The 13,911-nt window shown below is 41.4% G+C and overlaps 1 protein-coding gene across 1 annotated transcript in view; it reads right to left on the bottom strand.

Annotated features, from left to right (window-relative positions):
* The window catches only part of TPD52 (tumor protein D52), a 10,354-nt gene extending 5,641 nt beyond the window's left edge, over positions 1–4,713 (bottom strand). Inside the window, exon 1 of the mRNA XM_026082512.1 lies at positions 4,600–4,713. Within this exon, the coding sequence (XP_025938297.1) occupies positions 4,600–4,656 (57 nt within the window). The 5' untranslated portion in view covers positions 4,657–4,713. The remainder of the gene's footprint in view (positions 1–4,599) is intronic.
* Positions 4,714–13,911: the final 9,198 nt, after the last annotated feature.

Genomic DNA, 13,911 nt, shown 5'->3' with positions numbered 1-13,911 from the left:
GACCCAGCCCTGCAAGCCATCAAACTCATGACATTAAATGATGAATCCTGAAGGGGACCGGGGGAATCAACCCCAGCCAAACCCCTGGTTACACTGAGGCTGGGAAATGATGAAGTAGAATTTTTAGTTGATACAGGAGCCGCTTATTCTGTACTTAATACTTGTAAAGGAAACTTCAGCCATGAAACTGTAAGCGTTGTTGGTGCTACAGGAAAACAAAAATTTGGCTCTTTTTGCAGCCTTTAAAATTTAAATTGGGAAAAAAAATGGGTGACTCATCAATTTTTATATATGTCTGAATGTCCGATGCCCTTGACGGGTAGGGATTTATTGGATAAGTTAAACACACAGATAATCTTTAAAAACGGAGAGGTGCAACTACTAATACCTGAAGCAAAAGCTGTGGAAGCGAGAATTTTTATGTTACAGAGCACGCAGAAACCGGAGGAAGAGATTCCTGCCGAAGCAGAGGATGCAGTAATACCAGTTGTATGGACTAGCGGAATTCCAGGTCGGTCTAAATTGGCGAAACCAGTGAAGGTTGTTCTACAATCTGGAGCTAAACCGGTAAGACAAAAACAGTACCCTATTAAGTGGGAGGCTAGAAAAGGGTTGGAAGAATTAATAACTAAATTTTTGAGTTATGGAAGAATATAAACCCATAAAAAAACATAATGGCAAGGAATATAGGTTGGTTCAGGATTTAAGAGCCGTGAATCAGATTGTTCAAGATATTCACCCAGTGGTGGCTAACCCATATACCTTGCTGACATCCCTAAAGGAGAGCCATAAATGGTTTACTGTGCTTGATCTCAAGGATGCCTTTTTCTGCATACCTCTAGACAAAGACAGTCAGGCGATATTCGCCTTTGAGTGGGAAAGCCCCACCATTGGACGTACAGATGACCATAAGCCTGTTGAATTTCCTAGGACAAAGAGGATATCATGTGACAAAAAGTAAGGCTCAAGTAGGGAAAGAGACTGTGATTTATCTAGGTCTTGAGATTTCACAGGGACAATGAAGACTGGGAACCGACAAAAACAACTGGAGAGTGTGAGTAAAGGATGGCCAGGGTGTTTGCATGCTATAGCTGCAACTGTTCTTTTAATCCAAGAAGCTAGAAAATTAACAATAGGGCAAAGAATCATACTATATGTTCCGCATATGGTAATTTCTGTCTTAGAACAAAAGGGGAGACGTTGGCTGTCTCCAAGCCGTATGATCTTGTTGGAACAGGATGATGTGGAACTCAAAACTACCACAGCAATCAACCTGGCGATGTTTTTGAACTCAGAAGTAAGGGACCCTGAACCCTTGCACCATGATTGTCTGCAAACCACCGAACACATATAGTCAAGCAGACAAGATCTAAGAGATGAACCGTTAACTAATCCTGATTTGGAACTGTTTACAGATGGTAGCAGCTTTGTACAAGATGGGAAACGGATGGCCGGATATGCAGTGGTCACCACAACACAGGTAATAGAGGCTGGGGCCCTACCAATTAACACGTCAGCCCAGAAGGCGGAATTGATAGCATTGAAGCAAGCCCTGAAAATAGCTGAAGGGAAAAAGGTAAATATATGGACTGACTCAAAATATGCATTTGGGGTAGTCCATGCACATGGGGCCATCTGGAAGGAAAGAGGATTGCTGACGGCTCAAGGATCACCTATTAGAAATTATCCAACTTCTACAGAATATTCAGAAACCTAAGGAAGTGTCAATAATGCATTGCAAGGCACATCAATTTGGACAAACCACAGTAAAGGTGGGTAATCAATTAGCTGATAAAACTGCCAAAGAGGCGGCTGGACAAGGCATCCTTGCATTGGTCCTAATTACAGTGAGGCAGATCAACAATTAGCATCACTGTTAAAGGCAACCCCAATTGGAGAGGGCTGGTTAATAACTCCTACAAAACAAGTCATTGTTCCACAGCAGATAATGACTGAAATTGTAAAAAGAGACACGAAGAAACACACTGGGGTAGTGAAGCTATGATTTCTAGTCTTCAAAATTCGATTATATGCGTGGGAATGACTGGAATAGTGAAATCTGTAACGGCAAACTGCCCTGTTTGTTTAAAAATTAATCCTGTGAACAGRAAAAGACTGCCTCCGGGGACCACTAAGCAAGGAAGTTCCCCCGGAGATTATTGGCAAATAGATTTCTCTGAATTACCAAGGCAAGACGGTTATAGATACCTTCCGGTATTAGTTGACACCTTCTCGGGATGGCCGGAGGCTTTTCCCTGTCACACCAATAAAGCTAGGGAAGTGACTAAAATATTGCTCAAAGAAATAATACCACGATTCGGGGTACCGATAGGAATGTCCTCTGATCGGGGCCCGCATTTCGTGGCAGATATAGTCCAACAGCTAAGCAAGATTCTTGGTATCAAGTGGGATTTGCATACCCCGTGGAGACCGCAATCGAGCGGGAGGGTAGAAAGAATGAATCAAACTTTAAAGCAGCAAATCAGTAAGATGTGTCAGGAAACTTCTTTAAGATGGCCACAGGCCCTTCTGCTGGCTCCTTTAAGAATTAGAATACAGCCAAGATCAAAAAGTAAGATTAGTCCTTATGAGGTATTATATGGAAACCATACCAAACGCCACTGATTCCAGGGGAGATGCATGTAAAGGGAAAAACAGATTTAAAGTTATATCTGATTTCTTGCGGCTCTCCGACGGCATATTGTTTTGACAGGACCACTTGCGTTGGACACTCCTGTCCATCAGTATCAACCCGGAGACTTTGTACACATAAAAACATGGAGCTCTGAACCTTTACAAGAGAGGTGGAAAGGACCTTTCCAGGTACTCCTAACTACTTACACTGCACTCAGGGTAGAAGGGATCGAACCTTGGGTTCATTACACTCGAGTTAAGCCAGAAAGAACCTCAGTGGAAGGTCATTCCATCAGATAAAAATCCTCTTCAAATAAGAATGCAGAAAATAGTTTGAAACCTGAGACTTGAGAGTGTTGCTGAATTATTTGTAGTTTTTGCATGCTTTTACAATTAGAATGTTAAGAGTTAACTGATTAGTCAAACATGGGAACTAATCAACAGATTATTAGTATTTTAATTGGGGTAGCCATAACGTTAACAGACTGTTTAGTCAATCAGGGACAAAATCATATGGCCCTAGATTATCTGTTAGCCAGGCAGGGAGGAACATGTGCTCTCATAGGACGAGAATGCTGTACATACATAAATGATGGATTTSAGATCCAGCAGAAGGGGATAAACTCAATTGAAAGAGCGATGGAAGAGTGGGAAAAACAAAAGGAGTCCTCCTCCTCCTCCTCCTCATGGTGGAATTGGTTAACTTCATGGCTACCAAACTTAACTTGGTTAAAAGAAATGTTTGTAATAATCATAGCTAAAGTTGCAATATGCATATTATGCTGTATTACGATTCAATGTTCACCTTTAGTTACATTGTGTTGTACCCGACTATGTATCCCTAAAAATTGAAAGTATTATCAAAATTATAAAATTTAGGTGAGACTCCCAAAGAAATCATACTTTGGAAGTCTCAAAGGGGGGAATTGTTACCAAAAGGCCCAGACAAGAAAGAGTCTCAAGGGGGGAGGGGGGGGGGGAATGGGGGAACTGTTACCAGCTCGGACAAGAAGGAGTCTCAACAGGAGCCTCAGACAAACATACCCAAGGACACCGGTGCAGCTGGGACTGATACATCCTGAGAAAGTACAGATAAACCAGCAGAAGCCAGTTGGAGCCAAGATTAGGACTGAAACAGTTTTTCCTCAAACAAGGAAGCGGGCCAAGTTGAGACCATGTATGGAAGAGTAGAGCAAAGTTCATGGCAAGATGCTGAGTGACACCTCTTCTGACACCACTAGGGACCACCAGAGACCACCAGAGACCCCCACAGAAGACCCCCAGAGACTCAGACCGCATGYGTAATGATTATGTAAATGCAGTAATTAGTTCTAGGAAATAGAATGAATATGTATAATCATTCATGGAAATTTAATGCATATGCACAGAATAGAGCAATATAAACTTTAGATAATGCGACACACGGTGTGCACATTGGGTGGAGCTATCCCCCGTGTACCCGGTGCCRTAATAAAGAGAATGCCTGCTTCTTAATGCTACATTGGTGTTAAGGAGTTTTTCTCCTGATTTCAGTGACATTAGCAAGGCAGTGCACACATATTACTGCAAAATGTCCTTCATGCAAATATCAGGTTCAGTCACTCCACACCAGCTGAGACAATACTTGGTTTCAGCTTCCAGCCTTATGCTCTTTGATAGCTTATTTATCCCCTTCTCACTTGAGAGAAAAAAAAAAGGTTAGACATTTATACACTTTGGTTAGAGTTTTGTGCGCTAAATACTTCTAGCTCAGTTTCCATAGGAAGAACTGGATGTTCTCTTCCCTTTGCCACCTACCATTTCTCTCCCCCAATACACAGGAGTCCAGTACCCAGCTTTAAACACTCAACTAATGAATATGCAAAGCATTAACTCTGTGTTCAATCATTTCAATAACAGCATTACCCCAGATTTTCCTTATCAAGACCAGCTTGAGAACTATTTCCAAGAGACCAGCAGATTTACCTTAGCAAGTTCTTTTCTTAGTTCGTCCTGTTCTTCTTCCGACAGCGTTTCTGACATACTAACCGTAGCAGCAGCATCCTCTCCAACCTCAGGTATAGAGTCAGTTCGCAGCAGTCCTTGAGGTGAATAAACCATTAAAGGTTACATCATCATGTGTTTGCCAAACAGACAGCAGCTAGATGTTAACATACATCCTTTTTGTGCCAGAGCACAGGTGAAACAGGTGAGAGGACAGCAGAGTCATGGTCCCCAAGCACGCTGGTGCGCAGGAAACAGGAAGGCATTGTACTGACTTTCTTCTACTGAGTTGCTTTAAAGCTCAGTGTAATCAGCTTTAAAATCTCAACTTTGACTATAGAAGGGAACTGGAAACACGCCGAAAACAACATGGCCCACTGCTTTGATAGAAACCAGGGCAACAGAGCACTATCTCTCAACCAGTGGTTCACAGGCAACCTCTGCGCAGGAGTTTACGTGCCTACTGCTCTATCTCGCTCAAGCAGCATGAAACTCTGGCAGCGTCGGAGGCATTCAACATCAGCACAGAAGGCTCCCTCCTTCACTGCTCTTTGGATCAGAGAAAAATGCCTGTTCTTAGCATACTGCTAACTGAGAAAGGAGTTACACTGCAAGTATGAACCTGCCATCACACCCTGCTCAGCCTCTCTGTCCCCAGTAACTGGGACCATTGCGGCTAGCAAGGCACAAGTACTGCAGAACTAGAAGTAAGTCACTGCTTTCCTCCTCGACATTAAGGCAGTTCCATTTGAAGCACCTTTTAATGCAGTGAACAGATTTTCCAGCAAGATTTCCCAATTCGAATCTTCACAGCTGAAACTTAAACATATAGTTTGTCAGAATAAAGGAAACTGATCTTAATTTGCAAAGACAATAATTTGCAGAAAGACTGGATATTGGAATGGTTCTGCAGTCTCCAGACTAACAGACTATTCAAGAAGTAAAAAGACAACAGAGTATTCAAGAAGTTGCTTTACAATTAGTACCAAAAAAACTCCCAAACCTTCAAATAGAAGAAAACAAACAAAGGTTTTTTTCATTTGTTTGGAAGGAGAGGGGTCTGTGTGTGTGTAAAAATAAATAAATAGCTAAACAAACCAGGAATGGGTTAGAGTTACATGTAAATCAATAATAAACCAGAAGTGGGAGAGTTGCATGTGGATTTTTTCCAGATATTAGCTAGTCACTCTGTTAAAAACAGGCTGGCATTGAAGTGTTTACAGTGAAACACGAGAACAACCATTTTCTCTATCCCTTCATATAGTTAGAAACACACTTATCCAGACAAGATGGGAACATGTTAAGTAACGTACCCTGACTAGTCACTATAGCAATTAACTAGACTAAATYCCATCCTCATTCTAGCAGCTTTTGCTGGCATTGCATAATACCATTTGGTCCAAGAATCAGACAATCCAGTGAGCAACGAAACCACCACTATGATTTCATTGTTAGACTTGATATCAAATAGCTACAACACAATCAGCTGAAAAGTCTGGAAAAAAAGATTTTGCCWGTCCAAAAATTATTCTATGAAACATGTTCCTAGCAGCTGACAAGCCTGAAAAAGGAGAGTCCTTTTTCCTTGATTCAAGTAAAGCTTGGTTCCACAAATTCTTTCCATAATGGTGTGTTTTCTGCCTGTATTCGTATCCAGAATACTTGTCCTCTATAAGGATCACACTGCTACATGGACAGAACACTTTTAAGCGTTAAGTTAGCCATGAAGGATACTGATAAGCAAGCATATAGAAATAGAAAAGGACTTAAACCCCATTCTGCAAGCTTGCTTTTTTTTTTTTTTTTTTTTTTTTAAGTCTATACCACATTTTTCCAGAGATTTATGTCTGTCTTCTGGACTAACATAACATAGTTTCTATAGGTTTTCTGACACACTTTTATGACAGGAATCTAGGGAGAAAAGAATGTTTTAAGACTAATGCCCAAACCAAGCACAGCACTACAGCACTGAACACAAAGGATTACTGCCCATGTCTACAAACTTTATTTATATATTCCATTAGCATATTTCCTTAACATCAAGCTGTCAAAAATGCCTTTTTTTTTTTAAGTTAACTTGCTGTTTGTGCTGTTAGTTACCATAACTGAAGGAAAATGGTAACAATTCCGACTGCGTTTTTCCCTGACATTCTAGAGTCTCTGGTCCGTTAACCTCTTTCTGAATGCTGTCCTCATTCTAACTCTGCAACCCCTTTAGGGACTACAGAACTTGCCATTTCAAAAGTGATTTCAGAAGGTTTGCAAGTACCAAAGATCACAGACTACAGAGTATTAGCACGTCCAGCTGAAAGTCTGTTCAAACTGGTTATGAAGAGTCATCTGGATTATCTCACTAAAAATAGATCAAGTGAATTCAGCAGTAGGAAAACATGCTGGATTGTCTCCCATACTGGTAGTTTCCATTTTGGGAATATATCTTATTTTTGGAAAACTAGTGTTTTAAGGGAGTTTATGCTGCTTGCTGCCTACACTGACCTTAAGATTCAAAGCTAAGAAGCTAGGGAAACACCTTCCCTTCCCTTCCTACTTCTAGATCCTTTAAGGAGGAAATCACTGCTATTCGGAGTCCTCCATGCCTCACCTTGTATATCTCACCAAGCCTTCCTCTTCTTGCCATCCTCTCCCCACAGTTTCACAGAAAGTGAAATCCTGGCTTTAAGCCAGCTTCCTACGGAAAGGTGCACGGCACATCTTGGGTATTTATGTGGGGTGGGGGGCAAGAAACCAAGCAAAAAGCAGTCAGCCGGTAGATGGAAATAGTTCAGCTCAATCTGATATCAAAAGAGCATTTGTCACGTGTGCTCTTCTCTTTACTCCTGCAGAACACCTATTATTGGGTTTCAATTTGTTACCTTTCATTGCATTATTTCTCTCACATATTGGAAGTAGCAAACCACTTCATTTAGTAGTTTGGTATTCTGACGGCTGTAACCAAGTTAGCATTTCAAGTCTCTTAAATGGAATGAAAATTCTGTAGAGGGAAATCCAATATTGGGAATACTATTGTCTTATCTAGTTTTAAGGTCAGTTTTTAGGTGCCTGTACTAAGACTGACATACTCTAGCCCATCAGTTTATTAGATCTACTGAAATGAACCAAGTAAAGGCATTGAGAATTTAGTTGATTAGAACTCTGAAAAACACATTCCTGAACTGCCAGGGAAATAGAATTTAACCCCCCATCAGCCTGCTATGGTAGGCAAAGTATTAGAGCCATTCAACTTGCACCCAGGTTTTCTGGTCTGGAATGTGCTTTGGGTTTGGTTGGTTGGTTGGTTTGGGTTTTGGGGGTTCTGTTTTTGTTGGGTGTTTTTTTTCCAACCCAAGTTCATGCTCTATTTTGACCTGAAGTTCCTATCATTTTTTCTGGCCTGAATTCAAAGACTAGCAAGAAACATCAGCCATTCAAGGAAGCATTGGTCATTTTAGATGAGCAGCATTTGGAGGGAGAGGGTTAGTCTTCATAAAACTTAATCTTTAGACAGATTCCTGACAGATGCTTGTGTCAGGCAGAATAAATATTTTGGCAATCAACATACAGTTGGCAAAACTAAAGAAAAAAAGGTGCTTGCTAAAGTTCAAAAGTACAAGCTGTTACAAGTTTTTAAGATCATTCCAACACTTAAGCAATCGCAGGAGTGACAGCACTACAGAGCATACTTATTTTACAATATATAAGAACAAATGTAAGTGCTTCCCATTTATCTAAGTGAAAAAGCCAGAGTCAAACAAGTATTTCTTCAGTTTGGGGAAGGGGAAGAAAGTTCTTTGGCTTCTCCCAAGTACAGGATCATATATTCATTTAAAGTGAATACAGAAGGGAAAGACCGGTCTTTATTCTGACGCATTGCTATCAGATCCAAAGAACTGCTTCTCCCTGTCTAGAAGAGGAGGGCGACGCAGGAATTTAAGGACAAGCTGACTGACCACCACTCCGCAGAGACCTGTCGTTCACTTAGTTCACAGAGCGGTTTTAGCTCATGCAGGGCTTGCCCAGGTTATGCACGTTTCTTTAGAGATCTCCAGGAACAAGCCCACAAAAGAGGCAACACCTCTGTAGCTTAGTTTTGCTTTGTTACACTCAAGACAGGGTTAAGCTTCCTCTACTTTTTAGAGAAATTATGGAGAATTAGGTCCTGGAAAGCATTACATGCAGTCCTATCAAGGAAGATAATGTCCATTAGCATGGAAAGGAAAGACTGCTGTTTTGTACAGCAGCTTATCAAGCAGAAACCAGCATGGTTAAGCATTAGATGGATGCTGCTGCGCTATAGCCACTGCCTCAGGGGGCATGCATTTGCAGCCCTAACATTTACAGCCTTTTAAATGCTAGGTGAAACGAAGTAAAGGTTTTAAGGGTAATTTTGTAAATCAGTGACATTTTTAATACTAAGACAACAGCAGATATTAGTATAACTTCAGAGCTCTAAATATTTTAAAATATGTAACTCCAACCTAAAAAAAAAAAAAAAGAAAAGCTAATAGTCAAACTAGGCCAATTATCTCAACCCTGCAGAAATTCTTCCTAATTTTTTTGCTCACTTTGTTTTCCACAAACAGCCTTTCTACTAAGTTAAGAAATAAGAACTCTGGTAAAGCTGGTAAATTTATATCACCCGAAATATTACCTACATGGCACACTACATCTATTAAACTACCAGAGTTAACAGCAGGCCACCTTTTCGCTTCATTTACACCTGTGTTTCAGCCAAATCGTACAGCTTCTTAAATTGAGAAGTTCCTTTTCACAGATACCAGCCAGTAAACTTTTCACGAGGATGTTTCTAAAAAGAAAGATCAGGAAGTTACCAGAGTTCTTCAGTACTGGTGATCCAGGCGGAGAAATGTTTATACTGGGTGACAGGTAAAGATAGTTTCTGTTCACTCCAGAATTGAAATCAAATGGCGACTTGTAATCCTCATGGAGATCCATCCCGGCAAACTCAGCGGGCATGGCCACGCTCTCCCTCTGGGGAAGGATTCATCTCGGCTTTCGGCAGGGGCCTCCTTCGCACAGCAAGCCCCACAGCGGGATGCACAAATCCTCCCTTTCCTCACAGGATGCACGCTGTATTTTGCTGAATTTTATGCTTCTGTCAGGTTTGATACAGCCATCTGGCAAGTAATTTCTTAACCATGTTGTCGCTGTTGCTGTTTACATGGCACAAGGTGAAGTTCCTGTAAATTTATAACTGGGGCTGGACTTAAACAGACCGTTCCTTCAACAAACATTCGCAGTACAAGGCTCGTAGGCTTCCAGAAAAGTCTTCGTCCTCTGCAGAATTACATCAAGAATTTTCAGTCATTTAAATTTAAGAAAAAAAAAAGGTCAGCTGACTGCAGCTACACCAGGATATCCTTAATCTTCTAGGACACAAAAGGATTACTAGCCATAATCTATCCTGTATACCATCTGTGTAGGACTTTTTCCTCTGATTAATGGAAAATTCTGGGTGTGCAGCTCTTCTGTTTCTCCAGCTGTTTCTACCAGCATAATAACTCCGAGCCAGAATCCGGTCTCTGCTGGCCAAGTATGACACCCTAATGTTACCCCGGAATATGACAAAGCAGCACTCGTCTCTGAAGGCTACACTATAAATACTACCAATAGTTTTTTTAAAAAAAGGTGCTAGTGTGCATTATGGTATTTGCCCATGAGTCCAAAATATCAGGGTATGAGACTTTTTTTTTTTTAAGGAAAAAGATTGTTAAACATCCCTATGTCCTTGGTGCTTCAACCAGAGTCACTTAGAGGCAGGAACCGGTAACACCGGAATGCATGTTCCTGATGAAACATATTTATGTTTTGACACGTATACTGTGAAGAGAGATCAACTTACACAAGCTATCTGACTTCATGCTATGGGTTTAATACTTAGCCCAACAGAGAGCCTGGGAAGCTGAAATGCTTCTTACCTAAAGGAGGCATTCAGCCCAGTTTTGCAGTGCTTCTCTGCATTTTTTTTTTCCTTCCAAGATCAGCTTCTTTCACTGAAAAAATCAAGTATACTAACAAGGTAGATCACCTTTACAGCTAAGTGATGATTTCCTTAACTAAACTCTACCAGCTCCACACCTTCACCTGGGTTCTTCAGCTGCATCCTGCACGCAGAAGTGCACAATCAAATGGGAGTTAATCTCTTCCTCCGTCATAAAAGGGATGTTTGAAGACAGAGCTGATGGTAATCAGACATTAAGCCACCCCCTGCGCAAAGCCGCAGTGGTGAAGCAGCCTTGCGGCACACCTGAGTAAAGCCTGGGCACTGCGTTCCTTAGGGATACTGGAAGAAACTGTTCTATTTCTGAAGTTTTAAATTCCCATTTCCACTGGAGTCAGCGTGGGCAGGAACAGACCTTCAAACTAATGAAGGAGCAGCTCCTTCAGACTGCAAACCTACATTGGTTTCTGGTGCAGATTACCTGCAGGTTCATAAAAACAATAAGAGTGAAGAAACTTGAAACATAGTTCTCTGCTATATTCCAAACCCACTCAAAGGAAAAAAAATACAATGCCCTTCTGCATTTCTGACCTGCGGCTGTGAAATCTGCCAGAAATATTGCAAAGTTCACCTGATAAAGGTCAGAGCTTTGGTCACTGAATCTACTTAGAGTACCCAGAAACAGCAGAAAACTAACACAGCTAGAGCAATATACTGCCAATGTTCTCCATCAACCAAGCATGCTAATATGAATAGCTACTGATTTTGTTTTGCAGCTTTCCCTCATGTAACTCAAGAGGCATAGACTACCTTCTGTAGGCTCACACAGTAGTTGCACTAAATGAATTAGACAAGGTGACAAATTATTAGATGTGGCATACTAGAAAAGCTGAATATTTTCTACCACCACTTTACTGACACAGAAAAAGAGACCAAAGTTGTTCTGAGTCTCATCTGAGAAGATGAATCTCCCACCTCAGACTTTTCACAACCCTGGAGAGTCATTGAAGGTAACACTGCTCAATGTTGGCACATTACAACAAATAGAAATAGCTATTAAAGGAAAAAGAACACCTTAGGAAGACTCATTCATGCCTCCTAGTGATCAGGAATACCTTATCCTGGCCAAGGGCATTTCCTGGACTCAGGATTTACATTCCAGTTATTTACAGAAAACTTCCTGCATTCAATTTTGCCCCATACCTTCTGTTCCAAGAATCTGGTACTCTTCCTATATCTTTACTGTGCAAAAGTTGGTTTTAGGTCCCTCGAGACATTTAGGCTGCCAGTCTAAGACCAAACACAGTGCTTATGGGTGAAACACTGAGCTGGCCTGTTACGGCCACAGGCAGAAGTGTATATGGGCCTAACTTTCCAACACGTTTTCTGTGTAGTCTGAGACAGGTATGGGACAGTACCTTGCAACTTGTACAAAACTCAAGTTCACAGGGAAGGTTTGCTGGGATACAAATCTAAGCCTCTGTGCGAAAAAACGCRCTATAAGGAGAAACACCTGCACAGTACAGGACTGCAGCCTATCCTTCCAAAAAAAAACAGCTGCAGGACAATTCTAGGTTACCTATCATTCCTAAGTCATCCACTTCAGGGAAGACGAATACTTCATTGCCATCCATAGCAGTCATTTTATCCACTTCTTCCCCAGTAGCTCCCTCCTCCAAGTACCCAGGGACTCAGGGCAGAGCAAGGCAGCACTCCTCCCTGTACCTCCTAAAGACAGTCTGAATAAGACAGATCCTGTTAGCTACTGGTTTGGTGCATTTTGGAGGAGGAAGGAACTTCGCCCYGGGGAACCTTCCAAATTAAAGTAATGGTCCTGAAGAAGCAAAGCAAGGTTGGGGTGCAGGAGGGAGAAAAAGAGATAGCAACCACAGGGACTCAAAAGCAAGGAAAGGTTTTGTTCTGCAGCATGAAGCTTTTTGATGAGTTTATTCGTTCCCCACAGTCTGAACACTGCTAGACAATGGCAGGAATCAAGACTGAAGTTTTACAAACAACCCTACCATGAGGCCTTTCTAAAGCAGGGCCCTCCCATGACCAAAATATCCCCCTGAATAGCCTTCGTCTCTCCCCACCCTTCACAGTAATTCAGAGCACACAGAACTGGCTCAATATGAAATTGAAGCTGTTAAACCATTCCCCGTTAGATATATCTTGCTTTTCTGCTGCAATACCTGAACTTTAGAGCTGAAGTTTAAGCTCAGACTTCCATTATTTGACTTAGTTATTCTAAATGCTTGAGTATCTTTGGTCTTTGCCCRGTATAGGAAGCCCACTTCTTACAGTTGTTACCTAGATTACTGCAGGTAGCAGCAGCAAGCCAATACCTCAAGATATCGTAAAGCCTAAGAAAGGGGCTTACCTGCTCCAGAGACAGGTAGCAGTGGGCTTTTGCTCACTATGCGAGAGAATAAAACTGAAGATTGCGCTGTATAAACCTCTGCCATTCCAGAGCTAGTACTCATTCCTCTTTAACAGGTCAGGATAACTAAGAGCTCAGCACTTAGTCATCTACGCCGTTTTAGAAGCTGATGTTGGAAAGATTGGCACGAAGGTAGATTACCTCTGTCAAGGATGATTGAACCAATTACTGACAAGTTCAACTGAATGTCACAAAGTGGCTCAGAAAGGCTCAGCAAGCCTCAGCAAAGCATTACCACAATTCTTACCATTAATCATAATGTAATCCCCTCTGTTAAGGCTAGGGAGCACGTTCTAAGCTTTGCCAGGTAAGTATTTAGCTAGCACAGATTGTGCATGTCATGAATCATAAGGAAGGGAACTTTCTGCATAGCTAGAAAAGCTGTTAGAATTGAACAAACACTGTTAACCGGATATTTGCCTGCCTAGTGTCAGACACTGCGCTCTTTCTTCAGATAACCACCTGCTACCTAGTACTATAGTTCCAACATTAGCCCCTGGCTAACTAGCAGCAATTTAAATAAGACAATAGCATTAAAACACTTTGATCTTGTTGGTGGCTAAGCAAGGATAAAACATGGTGGTAGCCTTGCAGAGAAACTGCTTTTCACGCATGCTGAGGCCTTGCAGAAGAAGAATGGTTTATTTGCATACAAGAAAGTTATATCCCTCTTTCCCTAAAGAAACCCAGCTAGTGTAAAATCAAACTCCATCTTTAGCCTTTGAAGAAACTAAGCCATATATTCAACAGCATTTCATACAGAGAGTTAAATTCAAAATGCCTCAGAATTGGAGGAAAGCAGAGGCTACCCTAGGACAAGACCCAAGTTTTGGATCTACTTTGGATAAAGCCACTTAAGCAAGCAATCCACAAAATCCATGCCTCATCAAATGAG

This window comes from Apteryx rowi, unplaced genomic scaffold (assembly GCF_003343035.1).
Source record: "Apteryx rowi isolate R43461 unplaced genomic scaffold, aptRow1 scaffold_58, whole genome shotgun sequence".
Lineage (NCBI taxonomy): Eukaryota > Metazoa > Chordata > Aves > Apterygiformes > Apterygidae > Apteryx > Apteryx rowi.
This window is presented reverse-complemented; position numbering and strand designations above follow the sequence as displayed.